This window comes from Chiroxiphia lanceolata, chromosome 20 (genome assembly GCF_009829145.1).
Source record: "Chiroxiphia lanceolata isolate bChiLan1 chromosome 20, bChiLan1.pri, whole genome shotgun sequence".
Taxonomy (NCBI): domain Eukaryota; kingdom Metazoa; phylum Chordata; class Aves; order Passeriformes; family Pipridae; genus Chiroxiphia; species Chiroxiphia lanceolata.
The window spans coordinates 3684703-3700904 of record NC_045656.1 but is presented as its reverse complement, the minus strand read 5'-3'; the positions used below and the strand labels follow the sequence as shown (position 1 = coordinate 3700904).

Sequence of the window (16202 nt, the reverse complement as noted above, 5' to 3'; positions counted from 1 at the left end):
AGACCAACTCCTGGGGTTCACCCAACACCAGTGCTGTTGATGAAAAGCCATTGTGTATTATCTGGAAGTCTAAGGACACTCACTTGAAGATACTGGCTGTTTTCCGGAGGAAGTCAACCTCCTGCTTGTCAGAGCCTGAGCTCATGCACTGTTCAATCAACTGAAGCAGGGGCTCAATGACATCAAACACCAAGGGGTTCTCTGCTTGCTTCATCAGGAACACATCAATCAGATCCAGCACCTGCAAACACGGGAGTTACTGGTATGAGAACCAATGCAGGCAGGGAAACAAGATGGATCTACCCAGAGCACCTCCTTCAGACTGGCATGGGCTGAAGAAAGCAATTTGCACCTGAGATTTGTACACCTTCTGCTATCATTTGTCCTGTTAGAGCACGAGAAACTGAAAATTAAGAATCTGCAACCAAAGATTAAAGGTTGTCTGCTGGTTGCAGCTCTATTTTGTGCAGTGACACCACCTAGAAAGAGCAGTTATGAGAATCACTGTCACCTGGCCAGACCTGCAGTCACTATAACCTGGCACAGGTCTCTGTTAGCACCAACTCCAAGCTCCTCTTGACTCCCACAAAGTGCATTGCATAAAATCAGCCCTTTTACACAACAGCATCCATGGAAGTGCAGTAAAGCCACTGGCTCACTCCACTGTTCAGCTTTCACCTTGGTTGACCTGACTAGACACTTCTGCCTGGGAGCAGCTGGAGCTGTCCCTGGATGCTGGAATATCCCAGGCGGTCTATGCTGACACCAGGTGGCCTGAACTCAGCATTACAGTCAAAACCAACCCGGGGGTTCATCACAATCCCCCTGATTTTACCGACAAAACAAGCCAAAAAAAAAAGCTTATGTTGCAAAATTACCCGAGGAATTTCATGCAAGTCCCACCAAGGAACATCAAGCCTGTCCAGTTTACAAAAACCAACAGACACCACTGGGGAGGGGTGGGGAAGGAACTAACAAACTGAAGCATTTCAGATCAGCAAATGGCAACCATGGTCCACTTTTTGAAAGCACAGCACTGTTTTTTTTTTTTTTGAAGAAGGTCTGTGAAGCTCCAGTCACTGACCACAACAGTGTTGTGCTGGTGCTGTACCAAGCCAGAACAATCCAGTCCCAGCCTCCAGGAGCTCATGACATACATAAATGACCAAGTTGTTCAGTGTCAGATAGCTCATGGCATGCTGTAGGCTTCAACTAAGGTGCTACTAAGCCAGAGGTCTTCACATCAAACACATCTCTCCCACCTTAGTCTTGAAATCTCTCCGTAGGATCTTCTCTTTCCTGATCTTGTCTTTCTCATCCTTCTTTGCCTGGATCCGTTTCTGCTGCTCCGCAAAAAGGGCTGAGATGTTCTTGTCAAGAGCCATCATAGCCTCATCATCCAGCTCTTCATCACTCCCACCTCCACCCTTTGGTTTTTAGAATACAAAAACAACACGTCAACTCGTGTACTTCAAAAAGACAGCAGAGAGAAAAGCACAGCCAAGACCAGACTCAAGGAGGGATGTAAATACCTCAAAACCCAGAACAACAAAGGGAACACAGATTCTCAGGCCCATGAGAAATCCTGCTTGTATTTCTGATCAGGTAGCCCTGGCTGCACAGCACTAACAGGTAGACTAAAGGATTCAGGAGAGGGAAGAGGCTGAGGTTTTGACCCTGAGACCCTCTGTGCTGTTGCTTCTTCAGTAAAGAGGTTCATATCTTGGTATGTCTGCAGCCTTTATCAGAAACATTAAACCAAACTCTACTGCTGCTTCAAGAAGTCTCCAGAGTGGCCTTCTGGGATCACTCCTTCACACAGGCCAGCCAATGCAGTCATCATGAACAGTATCTTAGTGTTTCAGCTCACATCAATCTCATTTATTACAGCCAGGAGCACAAGCTGTGTCAGGCTAGACTAGACAAGCTAAAGTGCTCAGGACATTTTAACAATAAATAAAAGAACAAGTGACTTGTTCCCACAGCTCACTTAAAGGTCTTGACCTCCTGCTTCAAGTGCCATACAGAGATGGCTGCCAGGGCTGTCACTGCACGAGTTCAGCCAGGATGTGGGTTATTAGATCATCTTTCACCACCCCAAACCTCCTGGTATCTGTACCAAGGTAGGCAGTGAAAACATACCAGTGCATTCCCCGCTTGCAGAACATTCATCAGCTGACTGCGAAAATCATCATCGACTTCTTCGTTCTCCTCCTCATCTCCACTGTCAGTGTCGTCTTCATCCGAGGAGTCCTCGCTCCCTTCCTCGTCCTGAGGATGAGAAGTTCATCTCCTGACCCCACCATTCCTCAAGCCCTACTCCATTCTCAGTGTGTCACTGTTCACAAATAAAACCTCGAGCCTCCCCTACCCCCTGCCTTTCTTCCAGCCCTTAGATCCAAGTAAAGACAGCTCAGATATCGGATAACAGGTCTTCACAAGAGCTAAAAGCAGAACATAATACAGACTTCTCTGTCATATTAAGTAAGTATCAAAGAGAAGCTTCCAAGGAACATCTGAGGTAACAGCCCCATCTGACTCTCTCCTCTCTGCTAATGCCTGTAATGCTTTGTGGCTGGAATCTCTGTGGTTCTTAAAACGTGAGACCTGGAATTCAGCTGGCTGTTCATCACAGCCACAATTCAGCCTGTGGCTGCAAAAAGGAGAGGCCTGTGCTGATTCCAGGAGAAAGCCAATTCTTCTCTGAAAGCATCTATTCAACCAGCCACACCTAGACCAGCAACCCAAGAGACTCAAATGTGCACTTCCAACAAGCCATCCATGTGCTGCACCTTTAAAACAAACTTCAGCAGAGCAACAGCCTTTTTCCTCAGACAGAGAAATGCAATTAAGTCTATCACCACGGATCAGGTATGATTTTTAAACAGTGAAGATCTAAAGAGTATTTGTCACTGGCAATGGTACAAAAGTTACCGTGTCCTTCGCTAATTTGGTCTTTTTGTTCGATTCTTCCATCACGACGATGGCACTTTCTTCATTTTCCTCTTGGTTTGGGTCAAAAACCTACAAAAAAAAGGCACTTGTGTGTTTTCAGCGTTTTGTTTTGACAGGTTTCTTGTGTGCAACAGACAGAGATTTCAGCCCAGTAAACCAGCTGAATAATGAAACAGCACATAAGGGCATTCACTTTCTGTTCATTAATGTGCCAAGTTCTTTCTGTAAGTTACAAAAAAGGTGGAGAAAACTGAAGAGGGCTGGTGACATTGCACATCTTGGTTTGTCACAAATGAAGTATTAGGTTAATATCACATAAAGTACCTGACAGCCCCTCTTTGCAATCCACATTATTACTCTCCCAGAAGACCCCACCTTACTCAGTGATATGACCAATTCAGACTTTTAGTGTCACTTATTTTTAGCACCTCTAAGATTAACCTTCCTCGAAAAAGGTTGTTACCATTTATACTCACATATAAAATCTAGTTATATAAACTGACCCAGGAATTTCTTCAGCCTAAAACCACCAAAGAGCACAGATCTCAGGCTCCCATAAAAACCCCACAACAGAACAAAGAAAACCCAAAAACTGTCTCTAAGATAATTTCAAATTCAGTAGCAAACGCTGTCAGACATTTTCAATCAAGTAGACTTTAATTTAATCCCAAAACAGAGACATGCTTGTATATCTGTTAGGGACAAGACAGACAAATAGTATTAGTGCCTCACTTACATCCAGGATCAGTTGCAAGCCCCTCTTGGTCAGATTTGGGCAAATCCACACAAACACACTCTTGGAAATCCGCCGTAAGAGTAGGCTGGGCTGGGCAAGGAGGGAGAGAAGGATTTCCACCATCACCTCAACCCATCCTGGCTCCGAGTTGTCTGCACAGGAACAAACAAACAATGACAGGAAGAGGCTCTGGCACATCAATAAGAAACTACAGAAAAATTCACCAAGGAAAAAAGGATTGTTCTTCTAGCTGACTCTTAAAAGTATCCACTCAGCAACACAGACCAGAAGACTACAAACCAGAGGGAGAAACATGGTTGAAATGGTCTTCTGGCCACTGCAAAGCAACAAAAGCTACTATTTGTTAAACCCTTATGTAGATTAGTAGTTCTGCAAGTCGTGTGACACCTTTTTAGTCACATTAAAGCAATCAGCAGCTAGTCAGCAAAATATATAGTGTTTCCAATGAAATCAGGAGTCACAGCAGCCCATGAAAAGTGATGGCATTTGAAACTTGTCCACTAGTCCAAAAGTTTGGGAATGCTGATCTACAAATGACCAAGCCACCGTAAAATTAGAGCTTTTATTTTTACAGTACCCTCGAATTGATTTAGACAGACTTCAGGAGAACAACACCACAGTTAAGAGAGGAAGTCAAAAGACGAAGCCAAGTTCTTTCCTGGTCAAGTTCCAGCCTAGGGGCTCTGGAGGCCCTAAACAAGGACCAGCCTCAATCAGCAAATAGGTTGTATCTACACAGAGGACCCATTTACTTTGCCCAGAGCCTGAGCTGTGAAATAATCATGTTTCAGGCCTGCCAGGGATTAGGAGAGTCCACAGCTTTGCTCGGGCAGATCCACCACTTCGGTCAAGTTCTTGGCCAGAACAGAACAAGAACTACCTTGGACACTGCTCATCTGAACAAGGGCCAGCTGTGGAGCTCAGCAATCCCTTCCAGAACACACAGGAACACAGCCCAGTGAGGGTGCAGACAGAGAGGAGCAAGAGACTCAGAAAGGCAAGGAAACACAACGAAGGAGAGGGGATTCTCCCGGGGGTACGTGCATCAAGCCAGAACCAATGCAGTCAGAATCACTAATGCAGAACTGCCACCTTCTGCCTTTTCACAGACCACTAACAATCCCACTCCCTTTCTTTCTTGCAGGAAAGACTCACCAGTCTTTTTCTTCTTGGCTTCTTTGCTGAAGGCTCTCTCTGTGCAGTTCAGGAGGTCGCTCAGAACATCCACTGTTTCAGGCTGATTCTGTTTGATCACAAGCAGACAATAAACACTCTCAGAATTCCCCACTACCACCAGCAACAGAGGGAACTTACTCCAAACCTAAGGACCACCCTAAATAGGTACAGATATTACAACCAGCCACTACAACCGTTTTGCAGAAGAAAACATGAAATCAAGTAAAAATTGCTCCACTCAGCAACAAATCAAGGGCAAAACTAATGCTCAGGTCAAGCTTTGCCCCCTACATGTCTGCAGTCAGTATAAGAATCACAGTTTAATAGCTGCCAGTTGCCCATTTTCAGAAGCCAGAGGCTGTAAAAAAAACCCAGAGAAACCCTCCAGCTCAGTGTTCAGAAAGCCCAACCATCACCCCATTTTATACCACAGAAATATTCTTCAGAGGTCTTACCTTGAAAAGATGAATGGCCATCGAAAGCAGAAGCTGCTGGAAAGCACCAACTTTGGCACTGTCTGATTTATTTTCCTTCTTCTGCAGATTCTTCACAGACTGAAGTGTTCTGAAGAAAGAAAGCTCTCTTTAGTTTCTCACAATTACAACAGTAAACCTTCTCTTATGATCAGACTAAAAACATGACATGTAGTACTGTTTTGAGTACTTAATATTTAATTTATTGAAACTGGACATACTTACAGCACACAACCTTAACCCAACAATAGTATCTTACTGAGTGTGGCTTATAAAAAACTGCACTTGGGCACAGGCTTGATTCCTAATACCACAGCCAAGGCCTAGACTTTTATGGAAAATGAACCTCAGAAAAGAGTCACTGAGAAGTTTGTAGAGTCATTATTAGGAGAAAAGCTAAGCAGAGTTACAACAGTGTTTGGAGAGGGACTACAAGCAAAAATAGAAAAGGACATGATTATCACATAGTTAACACACAGAAGGAACAGGAAGAAAGGAATGTGGTGATGAGAAACAGAAAGGCCTTCTGAAACCCAGACACTAGTGCAGGATACTCAAAGGAAAGAAAAAGAACTGCCACTGCCTGTGAAATGGCTCTGCTACAGCAGCCAGAACAGGAGAGGATGAGAGAAAACACTCTCTTTTACTGGCCTGAAGAAAGACCAAGACTAGGGCTTTTCCACCTTGCTCACATCACCAAACCCACACCCAGCCTCCCGAGCCTCTCACCTCTCCCAGATATCCCTCTGTTCCTTGGTAAAAGGTTTCACAGCTTTGACATGCTCACTGGAGAGCAGCTTGTTGGCATACTCAACCAGGAGGAAGATCCACAGCTTCCCATCTGCAGTCACACCATGGACGTGCTTCTCCCTCAAGGCTGCAGCTTTTGCTGTATCCCCCAAAACAGGCAGGGTGTTCAAAGTCTGAAGTAACCTGAAAATTAGAACAGCCAGCATGTTACTGTCAGAGGAACCAGCCTGCCTTCTCCCACTTTCCAAAATAATGCCCACCAGCACAGCACTCTCATCCCAGAGCTCTGGTCACTCACTGCAGCCCAGATTCACAGGGCCAAGTTTCAATCCCCCCATGCATCCAAGCTCAGCAGTGCAAAGCTCCTGGTCTTGGTGGTCCCAAGCACATCTGCTGTTCCCAAGAACATGACTATTATTGTCAGCTCTTTCCCATGCTGTGTCTCACCATGTCCTCTGCTTTCCCTCCCAGCTAAAAACATCTATTATTACCAATTCCATCTCCCTTAGTATGGGGAGGACTGTGGAGCCATCAGCAGCTCACACACAGAACTGACAGAAAGCCAACATTCACCAGCATAACCCCACCACCTCTCTGGGCTCCTTCTCCTTCCAGCTTGCAACAAAGGCCATGGAAATCTTATGGGGAAAAGTAGTCTGAGCTCAGCTCCACATTCACCTGATCACCACACAGATACTCAGCAGGCTTGGCATGAACAAAACATGGATCTTTGAAAAATCCATCCAGGACCTCCTTAAAAAAAGCCATCCCTGGCTGTTGGAGTCAAAGAAATGCTCCAGTAGCAGCTTACAATTCCATACCTTTTGCCCTGCCATTCACAGGCTGATCTTACACTCAGGAAAAAAAAATGATAAATTTGCAGGCATAAAGCACACAAGCAAATCCTTACCCAAAGAAGTAGTTTTCTGTCTCTGTATGATCCCGTTCATCCAGGGGCTCTGATGGAAGGACACTCGCCTCACCTATCTGGGAGGTCTTTTTCTTAGCAACAAAGAAAGCATGGAAGAAGCAAAACCTGGAATAGATGGAGACAGGAACAAAATGAAGACCCAGCTTGGTCATCACAAAGCAACACCAGACCCTGTGTGCAAACCAAACAGTGCCACATATTTACCATAATCTTATTCAAGGGAGCCCAAATGGTGAAAAAAGCCATTATTTACAATAAGACCCTTTCCTTGAGGTACACAGGGGAGAGAAGAGAGAAAAAGACTTGGAACTTCACAAAGTGAAGCACCAGCACTTGAAGCCACACAATACTCAGACAGTCAGATTTGGGTCATATTCTCTAAGACATTCTAAATGACAGATAAATACTTATTAAGACCTGATATTACAAGTAATATCTTCAAGCAGCTTAGGCAAGTAGGAATGGAAAATTTACTTAAATGGGACTAAAGTAATTTTAAGTGCCAACTACTTATGACACAGGTTACTCCAAGTTTGCAGAAGGTATTTTGAAAACAAAACCCAGCCAAAAGTGGTTTATGTTATGGAGTATTTCCACTACTGAATTTGCTTGGTGTCATGGGGATTGGTGGTGTCATTACTTGGAATACTGCTGTCAAGCTGAACAGAATTATCCCAAGCACATGTGTCTTTAAACCACTCTCACCTGGCAATGTCCATCACAAGGTTCTCCTCTTTTTTTGTTGCACTTTCAGTGATGTTCACCAGTCTGTGCATGATCCACCTTCTCAATCGAGCAATCTTGTGTTGTGCTCTTGGAATAAGGAAGGGGACACAATCAGTAGTTTGAAAACTACCCCAAAATAAACACAAACCACACAATCCACTACAGCAAGAGGTGATTTTCAGATATTTGGAGGCTTTACACTAAAGATGGACAATTATGTAGTACGAGAGCACCAGGTACTACAGGAGATATAATCTTCCCAAGTTTGCTTTTTACTATGCAAAAAAACCAGTCTATTTACCCACTGAGGGACTGCAGGTGAGCAAAAAGTTCTTCAAGAACTGCAGCAGTCAGTGGAGTGAGGTTATAGGCACACAGGTAACACACAGACACAGTGGCACTCAGGCCAGTTTAAATTCACAGGTAAAAGAGAAGCACAGTTTCTACAAAGACCTGAGAAGCTGTAGTGAAAGAGGAAGCTACTGGACATCTTTGCCAAGGCAGTTGTCAGGGCTAGAAAAAGAAGAGAAAAGGCTCTTTTGGTGATCCAGCCTGCTTTGGTCAGGCTGGCTGGTTCTCACTGTGTTTGCTATTTGCAGAATTGAATCCCAGCAAAAGAGTCAGCTGCTGGGGCTAAACCCTCTGGGACAGAGGAAATAACCACTAATTGTCAGCTCACGGCAAGGGAACCAGCAAACATTGTCTGTCCAAGGCAGACTTCACACAGGCAAGTGCTGTCCCCACAGAGCAGAGGGAGGGAGGGGCAGCACCCACATACTCACCCGGCTGCGTTTTCCCGGTTCTGTTTTTGCCGGTTACTTGAGAAGTCTAAACAACAGTCCAAGTCTGGCCTGAGGAACATATCTTTGAGCCAGCTGACGTATTTTTGCAAGGCCACTGCCTGCAGGTGTCTGACTACCTTGGAAGCGCTCAGCCACACTGGCTTCCCCTGATGGGTAAGGGTAGAGAAGCCCATCATCACAGCCAGCTGCCTCTCCGGGTCTTCGCAGTCACTCAGGAATTTATCTATGTAGCCTTCCATCTCTGCAGCAAACTTAAACCCCTGTGGAAGCTGAAAAACACAGTCAAACAAGCAGGTTAGGAACTTCACACTCAGCCTGAGTGGCTCTGTAAGGACTTATCACAGAATCACAGAATGGCCTGGGTTGGAAGGGACCTTAAACCTCATCTCATTCCACCCGCTGCCATGGGCAGGGAGACCTTCCACTAGACCAGGTTGCTCCGAGCCCTGTGCAGCCTGGCCTTGGACACTTCCCTTGTAATCACTTTAAAGAATTTGGTAGCAGTAAGTAAATTAAAGTCACATGCCTGCACATTTGTCCTAAGGCTTACAGTAGGCCATCAATTCCAGCTCATGGTCTTCCTCTCAAAGGAGCAACCACTGTGAGCAACCACAGATTCCTGTCATGTACCAACCCCAACCCTTTCATTTGCACCTTCCAAAACAGCGAAGCTTCAGTGGGCTGGACCAGCTCTTATTTGGGGTGAAAGTCCAGGGTGTTTCTCACATCATCTGCCTTGCACTTTCCTTAGCTGTGGAAGTTCCTCACTACCAGTTCTGGTCTCATCCAGCAGCCCTGGAGCCTGCTGACCTACAGAGGGTAGAACAAATGCCACCTCCTCTCCCTGGTGCCTCAGAAGTGTTGAGGAACTCTGAAATGAGGGGGAGTTGACATGTTTAACCTAAAAACCATATTCTGAGGTGTGGCTGTTTTGTGCTAAGTCCTACCTTCAGTCCTGCACTGACTCACAAGGCACAAAGCTGGCAGCCTGCTGGCCTTGGAACACTGTCCAGCAGCATGCAGACCACCAGGACACGTCCCATCTCACCACACCCCCCATTCCCTTATGGTCTTTCACAGCCCACAGTGTTGAATCCCACTATTTGAAAAAAAAAATCCAAATGCATAACTGGAGAAACCTCAAAGAGGGGATTTCACTAAAAAGTGCAACCCATCTTTAGTAAATTACTAAAACAACTTGTTTGGTCTAGGGTCACATCCAATAAAATGACCTGGTGGGAGCAAAAATATGGCTATAAATTTGTAATTAACTACAAATCCATCCAATTATAACATAAATACCCCTGCAAGAAATCTCACAGAGCACACAGCTTAATAAGCTCCTGCTTCCACTGCTGGAGAACTCAATACTTGTGCATCAATACGAAAACTGGGAGAAAAACTCCAGGAGATACATTGTAAACAGGCTAATAGCTCACAACAGGGGGTTCATCAATCACCTCTCAACAACAGCAAAACAAGTAGATTTGCTCCCCCTTTGATAAAGTGGAATCATGAGGATAACTATCAGTAAATATCAGGCTCAAGCTTTGTCTAGTTCCATCTCCAACAAACACAGAATCCCATAAGGAAGTACAAAGTAACAGTATTCGCATTCCAAAATAAACAACTCCTGTCAAGGAACAAAACAAAACAAACCCACAAAACCAAAACCGAATTCAAACTAAGATAGTTTCTATTTTCTCATCATCAACAATATTAGGAGTTTCTCCTTCCACTCAGTCAATCACTGTCCTCAGGGGATTTGCACGTTTCAGTCAGGAACTAAATTAATGTATTTTTTCTGATAGAAGAACAGAGTCTTAATTCACTGTGCAATGAGAATAAAAAGCAAGAAGCAGGAAAACGAGTAAGTCAGTGGAGAAATAAGGGCCATGCAGGGAGGCACCATGGTAAGCATTATTCTCAGAGCAAACCCACACATCTGCTGCTGCTTTGGTATCAGAAGAGAAAGACTGCACAGTCCTGTTTCTCCCAACTGACAGCAATGATGTTGAGGCCCACAGAGGAGGTCTGGGATTATGTTACTACAAAAAGTTGAGCTAAAGCCTGGTTTTATCAATATTCCCCTTTTTTTCTTCTTCCCTTTATAGCAGGGCTGTGTTGTTTGCTGGCTTCCCGGGAGGGAAGAAGGAAGAGTTGTTCCAAAATCCAATTCCAGATCAATGTTGTGCTTAAACTTCAGCTGTGCTTATGGAAACAAGCACTAACAAACAAAAGCACGAGTTGTCCCTTTTTGTCTTTGCCTTCAAACATTCATGCAACCCCCAGCACAATGACAGACAAAAAGGAGCTTCTGGACACACAAAATCAAAGGGACTGCTAAAGGATGACATCTGACACTGTCAATATGCTGAGGGCTGCCCTTCCTCTGCTCCCTCCATCACTAGAGCTTTCTCAGCAGCAGCAATGAAAGCAGGTGGGGCAGTGCTGAACAGCTCCCAAACCCTTAAAAAAGGAACTTATAATTAAACAATTACAATTATATTACAATTATATTCAGTCCACTGCAACCAGTGGTCGCCCAATAACCTTGCTTTTAGTAAGAGTTCAAGGTCTAAAATGACATAAACCTTTTTTTATCCGGGATGATGTGAAACTAGGAGGGGGGGCAGAGACGACTCCTGCTCAGGACAAGCTTGAACACAAGCACATTCAGAAGACCTACCTGAGTTGCTATCACATGTTCTCCATAGTGCAGCATCACCTTCCCTTTGAGAACCACCTGCAGCTGCTCCAGGGACAGCACGGGGAGAGCACTGCCCAGCAACCGGTAGCACATGTAACTGGGTGGGAACAAAGCAGATTCCCTCAGGCTGAGGCACAGCAGTAAATCCACACACAGGGCTAAGACAGAGAGGGAGTGGTGGAGCAGCCAAAAATTCTGGGTCGAGAAAGAGAAGGGTAATACAGCAAACAGCAAACAGGGTATGTTAAAACAAACCTCACGGGTCCTGGTTTCTCCTTCAACAGCCCGTTCTCCACAGCTTCATTCCAGAAGAGCTCAAAGGCACCTTCCTTCAGGGCAACTTGCAGCAAATCAAACACTACACTGGGCAATTTCTTGTCCTCCTTCTCAGACTTGGCAGCACTTTTCAGAAGCTCTACAAGTCTAGGAGAAGAAACAAAATAACGTGAGAGATCTGGCCTGGAAGGGGAATTGCTGAAGGCCAAATTCATCCTGCTGAAGGACACAGAACATTTCCTGAGCACTGCAGGCTGTGTCTCCTGGGAGAAATGACAAAGCCATAATTCAGAAACCTGCATAACAATTAACACCTAGCCCTTAACAGCACCTGCAGTGGCAAATGCAGGCAGGTATCAGAATCAGAGTCACATTTCTCTCACTGCTAGCCAAAGAGGACAAGAGTGTTGGATTTAATGCTCCTTATTTAAGAATTTACCTGGGAATATTCTCCTCATTTACAACTGTAGGTGAGCCAAACAGCTTCTTCAGCTTTTTAGGTTTCAGTACACCAGGGAATTTCCTCATGCCCACAAGCAAAAGGTGCAGGTTCTCTGGAGATGTGAAGGCTGAAGAGAGGTCACCTTGCAAGATGTCAAACAGTACCTCCTCAAACACACTTTCAGGAACCTAGACAGGAATGAGGGTGAGAGCATATGAGAACATCTGAGGGTATTTCACTAATTTGCAGTGCAGTATCTGCATTGCAGGGCGTTTTACTAAGAGCTTGCAGTGTTCTGGAAACTTTAGAAAGTCTACACGGTGACACAACCAAAAATAAATAACGGTTGTGTCCAGCAGTGCCAGACAGTCTCAGGTGCTTAACCATGGGGAGTAGGACAATATGTTGTCATCAGACAGCAATTCTGGTCACCTGACTCCAGCTGCAATTGTTCTCCTGCTGTCTGACTGCTCCTGCCTGTCCAGCCGTGCAGCCCACGCAGGAGGAAACTCTGTTTTGATTTAACACTGGGAGTCTTCATATCTACAAACAATACCCACTTGAAAGATGGAAATAAACAAACTCTTTCTTTCACTGTGTCTTCAGAGCTCCTTTACTCCCTGTCACAACATTATTTCTCTCCAAAAAGCTCAAAATTCAAGCTTTGGCTCAGGCTTGGTGCATAAAAACAAAGTTTGTTGATCAGAGCTTTCAACTTTCAAAAGAGCAGATGGTCTGATGTAATATCCCAGCAAGTAAATGGGAAAAAACAGGCTATGGGTTTGTCCATGAAATCAGACTAAGCTAAACCAGAGCATCCTTCCCAGAATACAAGCATCTGCTCACAAGCAGTACAGGAGACAGCTCCCACAGTTTAAACTCACTCTTCCACATCCCTTTTAACTTCCAGCTGTGAACAAACTAAGGGAAAATCTCACCTCAAAGCCAAGCCCTCCTTTCTCCCACCCACCACGTGCTGTGCCTGTACCTCAGAGGTGATGTCGATGAGAGTTCTGCGTGGGAGATCTCGGAGGTGTGTTTGGTGGTTTGTCAGCTGCTGCAGAAGCTGGATGCTCTCCAGCAGAGCTTTCCGGTCCTAGGAAGGAAAGATAAGCCAAAACCAGAGGATGTGTACCAGAGATTAAGCTGAAGGCTCAGGTAATAATCCACTCTTGAGATGCTTATGCCTACTGGTAATAAAAACACAGACAATTGTTTCCTGATAGGCCACTCCTCTTTTCCCAAATTTGTGTTTTCTGGCAATATACAAACAACAGATCCCTTCCTTCCAGGAGAGGTAGGAACCTCCTGTACTACTTGACACAGTTCCTACATTCTAGTCACGAACAGACACTTAAAAGGCACAAAAAGTCCACGAGTAACGCAACAGAAAAGAACTGAACTCGATGCTTCAAGTCCTGCTGCATCGATGAGCCAATGACCCTTTCTCTGTGGATCCTCTTTCCCCAGCAGACAGCCCCAGAACCAGAACTGACACACCCAGCAGCAGCGCTACCTTCACAAGCCGCCCAGACTGGAACAGAGCCATAACTCCAAAAAAGTTCCCAAAAGCAGCATTTCTCACAAGTTTCTGAAAAGAAAAAAAAAAAACAAAACAGAAAAGGATTAAGAAAACCCTTCAGTTAGATTTCACATCCAGCTACAGCTCTGCCATAGGGAGGGAACACACTGAAAAGCAACTCCCTGCATGGTATTTAAGAACTGTCCTAGATTAACTTTTCATCACACAGGCAAATCTCAGCTAAAACAGGGCCAAATGACAATGTCATCCACCTCCAGTTTTCACAAATATTTCTGTTATTTCATTAGAGTCGTTTGCTTTACCAAGAATTCCAAAACTACAGTATACACCAAGACTTCAAAGAATAGAAAACAATTAGTTTGAAGCAGCAGTTGGCAAATGCCATGAGCTGACTCACCTTCTTCACTTTTTCCAGATTGTGCTTTTCTTTTATCTGTTTCAGGACACTGCACAGTGGAATTTCCTCAAAAGTCTGTAAAACCTGAGGAGAGAGATGGAATAGCTCATTTTGCAACTCTTCCATTTCGTGAAGTTTTATTGGGTTCAGCTAAAATAGAGCTGAACAGTTGTTCAGCACAGCAGCAGATGTGCTGCTTTATTGGGCCAGAATAGAGACAACCAGATCAGTAAAGATGTGTCAGAACAGGAACTGGGCTGGGAGAGCTGGGGGGGTTCACCTGGAGAAGAGAAGGATCCAGGGAGGCCTGAGAGCCCCTTCCAGTGCCTAAAGCGGCTCCAAGAGAGCTGGAGAGGGACTTGGGACAAAGGCCTGAGGGGACAGAACAAGGGGGAATGGCTTCCCACTGCCAGAGGACAGGATTAGATGGGATACTGGGAAGGAATTCTTGGCTGCGAGGGTGGGCAAGCCCTGGCACAGGTTGCCCAGAGAAGCTGTGGCTGCCCCATCCCTGCAAGTGTCCAAGGCCAGGTTGGATGGGGCTTTAAGGTCCCTTCCAACCCAAGCCATTCTGTGATTCTGTGCAGACACAAATACACATGCTGATATTCCTTTTTGTTTGTTTCCCTCTACATGACATGACAGATGAATAATGAGCACATTTTACTGCAACTGCCAGATCCTGTAACAGAAGCAATGAAACTTTTCGGCATGGGCAAGGCCCCGATGGAAGTGGGAAGAACACAGGCTTTTCTGCTTTATGAACTTCTCAGGTCAGAAATTCTTAGCTGAGGTCGGATCTCACTGGTGACCCCAACTCCTGGGACTCTTTGTCATGTTACAGACTCCACCAGCACAGAGGAAAAAAACCAAACTCTGAAATGTTTGTTAAAGGGTTGTCTTTTCAGATCTCCCATAGAAACAGCCAAAAGCTAATCAGTTTTAAGAAATCACAGTAGCACTAAATGCAGCATATTTGAAAACCTGGTCAAAGTTTGCAAATTGGGGATGGCTCTTGAAGCAGGACAGAATTCTGTGAAACGAATATGCTACTGGTATAGTTTATAAGTTCATACGTGCGTTGTTCCTAGAGCGGACTAGGACCATTTAAAACCAGTTTTCTACTACGAGAGCCTTTTTCTGCCATGGCAGAGGGGACCCCAGGAACCGACCGGGGGCTGCAGAGCGCTGGGAAACACTGACCTGCGCCAGGGCCAGGCTGAAGCCAGGGCGGGCGGCCTCGCGGGTGGCTCCCAGTCCCTCCACCAGCCGCTTCAGGGTGTACTTCAGCTCATCGTCCTGCAAAAGAGACCCAGCTGAGCTGACGGCTGCCCGCGCCCGGCCCGACCGGGGCCGCCCGCACTGATGCGCTCGCAGGCGGGAGCGGAGGGACGAGCCGGGCTCGGGGGTACCCACCCGCACCCCCGCAGCCCCCCGGGCCGCCGCCTCACCTTCTTGCCCTGCCGCAGGTGCTGCAGGAGGTTCTCGGTGGCCGCCAGCCGCACCTCCTGCTCCGGCTTGGCGATGTCCCAGAAGAAGTCGAGGAAGGCGCGGCCCTGCCGCAGCACCCCGCGGGGGTCGGTCACCCCGCCGCCCCGCTCCTCCATCCCCTCCATCCCCTCTATCTCCTCCATCTCCTCCGTCCCCGCCATCCCGGCCACGCCGCCGCCGCTGCCGCACGTGGGGCCGCCCGCCCGCTCCGCCTCTTCCGGGGCAGCAGCGGGACGGGCCCGGCCGCCGTGTGAGCCGCGGCCTCACGGGCCCGGCAGCTCCGCTCTGCCCTCACAGCCCGCTCCCCTCATGGGCACCCCTCACAGCCCGCTCCCCTCATGGCCGCCCCTCACAGCCCGCTCCCCTCATGGCCGCCCCTCACAGCCCGCTCCCCTCATCGGCACCCCTCACAGCCCGCTCCCCTCATGGCCGCCCGTCAGCCCCGCTGCTCTCACAGCCCGCTCCCTCATGGCCGCCCCTCACAGCCCACTCCCCTCACAGCCCGCTCCCCTCACAGCCCGCTCCCCTCACAGCCCGCTGCCCTCACAGCCTGCTCTCCTCATGGCCACCCCTCAGCCCCGCTCCCCTGAGCGAGCCCCGCTCCCCTGAGCGAGCCCCGCTCCCCTGAGCGAGCCCCGCTCCCCTGAGCGAGCCCCGCTCCCCTGAGCGAGCCCCGCTCCCCGCACGCCCCGCTCCCTTCAGCCCCTCATCCCACAAAACCAACTTCGTTTCCCCGCTGTGCAACAAGCCAATAACGACACAACTTGACAGA

General features: G+C 46.9%; 1 protein-coding gene across 1 annotated transcript in view; it reads right to left on the bottom strand.

The window, feature by feature from the left end:
- Positions 1-15736, bottom strand: part of MYBBP1A (MYB binding protein 1a) — a 56723-nt gene extending 40987 nt beyond the window's left edge. Inside the window, exons 1-19 of the mRNA XM_032707732.1 lie at positions 15391-15736; positions 15143-15238; positions 13940-14023; positions 13516-13590; positions 12988-13095; positions 11997-12187; positions 11537-11704; positions 11261-11378; positions 8551-8840; positions 7748-7855; positions 7022-7147; positions 6091-6294; positions 5344-5452; positions 4868-4955; positions 3692-3843; positions 2935-3024; positions 2143-2271; positions 1263-1427; positions 84-241 (exon numbers count right to left, since the gene is read on the bottom strand). Of these exons, the coding sequence (XP_032563623.1) occupies positions 84-241; positions 1263-1427; positions 2143-2271; positions 2935-3024; positions 3692-3843; positions 4868-4955; positions 5344-5452; positions 6091-6294; positions 7022-7147; positions 7748-7855; positions 8551-8840; positions 11261-11378; positions 11537-11704; positions 11997-12187; positions 12988-13095; positions 13516-13590; positions 13940-14023; positions 15143-15238; positions 15391-15591 (2660 nt within the window). The 5' untranslated portion in view covers positions 15592-15736. The remainder of the gene's footprint in view (positions 1-83; positions 242-1262; positions 1428-2142; positions 2272-2934; positions 3025-3691; positions 3844-4867; positions 4956-5343; positions 5453-6090; positions 6295-7021; positions 7148-7747; positions 7856-8550; positions 8841-11260; positions 11379-11536; positions 11705-11996; positions 12188-12987; positions 13096-13515; positions 13591-13939; positions 14024-15142; positions 15239-15390) is intronic.
- Positions 15737-16202: the final 466 nt, after the last annotated feature.